This window comes from Pteropus alecto, unplaced genomic scaffold, assembly GCF_000325575.1.
Source record: "Pteropus alecto unplaced genomic scaffold, ASM32557v1 scaffold223, whole genome shotgun sequence".
In the NCBI taxonomy this organism is placed as follows: Eukaryota; Metazoa; Chordata; class Mammalia; order Chiroptera; family Pteropodidae; genus Pteropus; species Pteropus alecto.
Window position 1 is genome coordinate 3,549,205 of NW_006434441.1, and position 6,489 is coordinate 3,555,693.

A 6,489-nucleotide genomic window follows, 5' to 3' on the forward strand; every position below is an offset into this window, starting at 1 on the left:
GGCCTGGCCGTGATGAAGGGGAAGGCACGTCCCATGGAACCCTGTAAGTCATCAATACCAGTGGCTAAGTTCTCCTTGCCTCTCTTTCTGGGGAGTCCCCTAACATAGCTGCTCTTCCACAAACGCTGTGAGCACATGCTAGCATGTTTCAGAGCACTCGTGTTACAGCAGGAACAAAGGTACTGGACTAGCCAGGCCAGGCAGCAAGTAAAGACAGGACGCAGATTGGGATGGGCACTGGGGGCCAAGCACAAGGGGTCAGCAGGTGGGGAGGCTTGCTGGACTTCTGCCCCTGGGATCCCGGGGCTCTCATCCTGCTTCTAGGATCATTTCCAAGCGGCCATAGGCCAGCCACCCACGTGCCCCAAGCCTTGGCCTCTGAACACACAGAACGTGAAAAGAAGTAGCCTCGTGTACTTTATCACTGTTACTATCTCATCCCTAGCGCTGCGGTGTCACCAGTGTGGTCCTGAGCCAGGGCTGCCTACTATAGGTGGACACCGCCTAGTGCTGTGGACACATCCTATAAATTATTACATGTTGCGGGAGTCCTTACAGAATAAATCCTGTTTAAAATGAGTCATCAGGGTTCATTATTTGAAACAGGGTGACTTTGTTGATCAACATGAACATTTTGTTTGAATGTCAGGATAATGTCCAGCTGTGACTGGTGCTGGACCAAACAGAGAAGACCCTGCTGGAATTCTACAGATGGATCCAGGTACCTAGACACAGGGTTCAAGCAAGTGAGGGGATGGCAACGCAGGCGAGGAAAGGGAACTGCAGAGCGCTCAGAAGCAGAAGGAGGATCCAGGGCCAAGCTGATCTTCCTTCAGAGAAGATCGCAGGTGGTCAGCTCTCAGACTTGGCCCTTGGCTCTCAGGCCAACAGCCTGGCCAAGAGCCTGCATGAGGGAGCGATATGACGTCTGTGAGGGCAGGCGGCCTAGTGGGAAGGCTATGGCAGAGGCGGCGTTGAGCTGGCTCAGGCTCGATGCACTGCCCCCCTCCTCCCCAGAGAGAGGGGCCAGGCCCAGGCCAGGCTGTGGCTGAGGAGCAAAGGACCGAGGCTCCCCTCCTGCCTGCATGTCTTACGAGGAGCCAGTGGATGAGAGACGGTGAGATGGGCTCACCTGACCCTTGATCAGTAGCCAGGGACTGCCTGGGGCACTGCGTGGGGCAGATTCTGAGGTCGCATCTGTGACCACCGTGATGGGGCAGGAGTAGGGAGGCAAGTTTCAGCTCTCGGGCCACCGATTTGTGGGGCAGGCCTAGGTGCACCCCAGGCTGCTGTTTCCTCCTGCCCTCGTCCTGTCCCTTCCACCTCCTGACTGTACTGCTTCTTGAGCAGCTCAGTGGGCTGAGCGCCAGGGCACGGTAGCCCCGGGTCCCCTCCCGTGAGAACCAGCCCCCAAACTGCTCCTGGAAGTTGAACTCGCCAGCCTCACTCCTCTGTATTCTGAGATTTTAACCTTCGTCCCCCTCAGCTGTCCAATTTCCTCCCACAGGGCAGAGATTTCTGAGCGGTGCTGGAGCAGACCCCGAAGTCCTCCTCCCATGACCTTAGCCTCTGGGACAGGCTGCTAGACCCTCTTCAGGGCGCCCTCTCTCAGACTGTGGCCATAAACTTTCCTACCAGTCCCACAGCACTCTTTGCTTCAATTCCTTACATACATGGTCTCTTCCCCCAAAGCCAAGAGCCTTGCCACCTTCTCAGAAGTGAAACTACAGAAGCCGCGAGGCAGAACCCCTCCACGGCGGCCCGGCCGTGGCCTTCGTCCACTCGTTTTCAAGGCTCTTCACCAGACATTTCTCTTTGGTCTGTAACTCCATCTCCTCTGCAAATATGCCTCTGCTACGGTCCTATTTTTAAGACACTGGCATAGGCACAGGCCCATGTCGACTGGCTGTGAAGTGGGGTTTCACAAGGGGACGTGAGCACCCCAGAAATCTTGGTAGCTGTCATGATTATTGTACAGAGTGGGCTTAGGACTCCATGACGCGGAGGGATCCCGACGCGGGCGGACATGGTTTCAGATCCTTTTACTTGCCCGCTTTGATGTCTGCCCTCTACTTGACCTTTTCAATCCCTTATCTTGTTCTGATAGCAAGGAGAATTTATGGCAACCCAGCAATCTCCCTGGCAAGACTAAATATAATTTTGCACAAAAGGATGGAGGCAGGCAGTGGACTCTTTGATGATAAAACCAAACTCACGGCCTCTGACCAGTGGAGCGGGAGTCAGTCCAGACCAGCCTCCTCCAGATTGCTCCTGGCAAGTGTGTTGGGACCTCGGATGGGTGTCTGGAGGGAATGGGGAGGAATAGGGAGCAATCTGACACCCTCCAAACCCTGATGCGGTTTGGTCCCTAGTGGGATGGGGAGAAGCTGCGAGCCAGCAGGACAGTCAGAGCCCTGGGCTGGGTGGGCAGTGACCTGGAGACTCTGCCAAGCAGCAAAGGTGGCAGGAGGTAGCAGAAGGGTCCACAGGAACCTCGGAGGAGGATGGGGCGCATAGGTGGGCCGAGATGGCCATGGAAAGGACACTCACTGCCTCGCTGCTCTCCCCTTGTCCCCACTTCCTTTCCTCTCTTAAATTCACCTCCTCCTCTCTGAACAGGTGTTACAGCGCCCCACGCCCCTGCCTTCTCTCTGTGGCCTCCTATCTGCTTGCCCTGGCTCGGCCACATGGAGGGTACCCAGGTCCAGTCTCAACCAGGGGCTGCAGGTGGACAGTCTTTAAGGAGCCCAGGCCAACACCCTGATCTTGGCATGGACACCAATTGTCATGGCCTCGTGCCTGAGGAACACCCCAAAGCTGTGATTTTGCTGCCTGCCTGACCCCAGGTGCCTGCCACCAGCTGCTCTGTCCCACATTGCATGCCCTGCAGCTGATCTGGAGAGCCGGCATGTCACTCAGCCAGGAGCAGATAGAAGTTGGAAGTGTCCCCTGCCCTGACTGCATGTTGACAAGGGTGCTTGGAGCCCTGACAGGAAGATGGGGAGGTGAGAAAGCATGGAGACCTTATGGCGGGGAGTTTGTCCTGGGCTGCTTCAGCTAAACTCCATGCCACCACCAGGCTATTGTCCAGCCCTCTGTTGTTCCCCGTGCTTGGCTGGTCCTGCCGCCCATCCACACCCTCACACCCTCCATTCTTGCCTACACCCTCACCCCGAGCCTGCCTTACCCAGCCCTCCTGGCCCTGGCCTGCCTTTCATACGAGGCGGCCTCTCCTATGCCCGACCCCCATTTTCTCTGCTGACGTCAGCCCACGCAGCTCACAGACCTTCTCCTTTCATCGCTTTGGTCAAAACAAGTGACCCGTCCCCACTGACTTCACCTCTTTTGAAATCCCGACTCTGAGTCAACATTTTCTTCAGTGCTTCCCACACACCAGGCTTGCCATGTTAACCCTTTATCTCTGTGCCCCCTCTTCCCAGAGGGCCTCCCACAGCAGACATGGGGCGCACAGAGGAATCTCCGTGTCCAGCGGACTGTGGTACAGTCAGTTATGAGATGGGGACGAACTCAGGTGTGTAGGTGTGGTCTCTGGGTGGAGGGGCAGTGATTTTCAAGCAAAAGCTTTCATTTTGAGAGGGTGGCCAGGACCAGTGAAAACCATTGGTCCAAGGGCTGTCCCCTCCTGCTACCCCGGGGGGGGGAGGGGTTCCTGTTTCTATGCCTGCTCTGCCCAAGCAAACGCCCTGCCTAGTCAGCTGCTGCCCAGGCCCCGCCAGCGTCACGGGGTGCACTGGGCCAGGCCCTCACCAGCCATGTGCCCATTCAGGGCCCAGCCAGGCCCTCTCCCTGCCTGCCTCTCCTTGGGTGCCGAGATTTGCTCTCGACGTACCTAAGGTGCTTCCAGCTTGGAAGGCCTCGAGGACGCGGCCCTCCTGTCTCTCGTGGGTGGATCACCGCTGAGTGTCCTCTAAGGGGAACACTGTGGAGCCTGCTCAAAGGGAGTCACACAGTGGGAACTCAACTGTGACTGGCCTTCTGTCTTCTTTAGAAATCTGATCCAGAAATTGGCTCTAAAAGCCAGTGACTTTTTCCCTCCAAAGTGTTGTCCTTTTCTCCTTCTTTTTAAATGTTTTTACCCAGACCAAGTGTTCACTGCCTCTCAGTGCCTGGTTCCTGGCCCTGGAGCCAGGTGCTGGAAACCCGCAGGGCACCCCACTCCCAGGTACCTCCAGAGTGCCTGCCCCACAAGGCCCGTTTTGCTCCATGGAGACCCACATCCTGGCACCTCCGGCAGTTACTGGGGATTTGAGAGAAGGCTGATGGGGGCAGAGCAGGGGCCGGACCCCTTGGACCAGGGGCTTGGCTCTGAGGACCCTCCCGCCCCCTTAGGCTGCTGGCCCGGACCTCCCTGTCGTACCTGAGAGGAGGGCCTGGCCCGCGAGCTGCCCGTACATGGAGGCAGCGTGGGGAAAGGCATTGAAGGGCGGGACCGAGGTGCCGGCTGCGACCCCAGAGCCGGCTTGCTGCAGGTCCAAAAAGGCGGAGCTAGATAAAGAGGAAGGGGTGGAGCTAGAACTGGACACCTCGGGGCTTTCCTGCTTTATGGCGAAGGGTGAGTGAGGATCTGCCGGGGAGGGAGACAAGGAGAGAGGGTGAGATGGCATGGGGGGCATGCACGACCGGCTATGAGATGGGGCGGGCGGCAGGCGGGAGGGGTGCTCGTCAGGCTGGGCGAAGCAGGGAGCCTCTACCTCCCTGCGGTGCCCCTGCCAGTGTGGCCGAGGGCTGTGTGCCTGCTTCTCCCGCAGCGGGGGCTGAGCAGAGAGGGTCGGACCCTCATGACCTACCAGGAGGCCCTGCTAGCACAGCCCCTGTCCTCTCCAGGCCCCGGGCCCTAATGCCTCCTCCTCAGGCCAGCCACACCCTGCCCTCCAGCCCAGCCTCCAGCCAGTTCCACGGGGCCCAGGAGATCCCAGCGTCCTACCTGCCACCACAGGGTAAGTCTGGTGAGTTGAGAGGTTGCGCCCCAAGGGTGTATTGGACGGGGTCAGGGTGGCCTTCCCGTCGTCCAGGGTGCTGTTGAGCAGGGGCAGTGGGTAGAGGCCCTGGGGAGAAAGAGAAGTCAGCACAGAGACCCCGGGGCAGCCTTACCTCACCCGGGTCCCAGGAAACACCCTTCGCTGTCCCCTCTTCCACTCACTCTTAATTCTGCTTCGCAGGCTCAGTTGGTTTTATTCTCTGACTCACATCCTCGTTCTCCTCAACCCCAAGATCACGGCTGCCCCCTCTGCCACAGCTGGTGGCCTGCGAGAGGCACGGGAGGGGGCAGCTCCTTCTGAGGGCGTCACCTGGCCTGACGCAGTCCGGTTCCTCGTCTGCTCGCAGGGTCTGAACCCGGCGAGGACAGGGTGCAGGGTAGAGCACTCAGCTCACAGAGCTGTGCCGAGCGCTTCACTCAGCTCAATAGTTCACCCCCATCCAGAGAGGAAACACAGGTACAGAGAGGTCAAGAAACTTGTCACTGTCCCACAGGGCAGTGGTCCCCAGTCTTTCTGGCACCAGGGACCGGTGCTCCTATGAGAATCTAATGCCTGATGATCTGAGGTGGAGCTGAGGTGGTGATGCTAGTGCTGGGGAGCGGCTGCAAATCTAGATGAAGCTTTGTTTGCTTGCCCGCCGCTCACCTCCTGCTGTGCGGCGCAGTTCCTAACAGGCCACGGACTGATACCAGTCTGTGGCCCAAGGGTTGGGGACCCCTGCCGTAGAAGACGGCCAGGGTTAAACCCAAGGGGTCTGGCTCCAGTGCTGATGCCCAAGCTGGTTGACATCATCACACTTCTTACATTTGCAGAGCTCTGCTTCTGCTGGCTGATCTGTCCCTGTCAGCCCTGTGACATGGGCGAGTGACGTCACATCTGCTTTCTCTGTGGGGAGCCTGCAGCCAGGATCCTGGGCAGCTGCACTGAGGATACCGCCCTGACCCTTAACCCCGGGCTTTCTCCTGCAGTGGCAGGTGGGCTCCCTCCATGTTCAAGCAAATGCTGGTGTTCAGCTCTGGCTTGGAGATGACGCTCAGCTGATGGTATTGGAGAAGCTCTTTGTCCAATACGTGGGTTCTTTTCATTCGAACCCCATCTTCAACCACTCCCAGCCTCTGCAATGAGCAGGGCCAGCTCCTTGGTGCCCCTTCCAGAAAGAAGTTGCTCCATCGAAGGCAGGAAACGCCCACTGTGACCCAGCATGCGGAGTTGCAAGTGTTACAGATGAGCTACGTGAAATTGTCAGAACTAGAGAAGGGGTGCTCCACTGAAGGCGACGCTTCCAGTGACTTCCATCCACCCGCTCTCCAAGGACACAGTGCTTTCGCTGCATGCGGGCAGTTCCGGAGGCCACCAGGGCACCAATATCGCAGCAATTGATGACTCACTGGGCTCTAGTCCCATGCCTCCCAAGGGGCCAGCTTCACGGTGGGTGGAGGTGCTGCAGCCCAGCGCAATGTGACTGAACAAGTACCTAATTTCTAGAGAG

The 6,489-nt window shown here is 58.2% G+C and overlaps 1 protein-coding gene across 2 annotated transcripts in view; it reads right to left on the reverse strand.

Annotated features, from left to right (window-relative positions):
• Nucleotides 1-6,489, reverse strand: part of PAX8 (paired box 8) — a 59,560-nt gene that overhangs the window by 12,621 nt on the left and 40,450 nt on the right. Inside the window, exons 8-10 of one of the 2 annotated variants that reach the window (XM_015587415.2) lie at nt 4,946-5,066; nt 4,379-4,585; nt 3,803-3,811 (exon numbers count right to left, since the gene is read on the reverse strand). In XM_015587415.2, coding sequence (XP_015442901.1) covers nt 3,803-3,811; nt 4,379-4,585; nt 4,946-5,066 — 337 coding nt within the window. Of the gene's footprint in view, nt 1-3,802; nt 3,812-4,233; nt 4,586-4,945; nt 5,067-6,489 lie in introns of those variants that run through there. The other variant, XM_015587414.2, reaches the window with a different exon arrangement.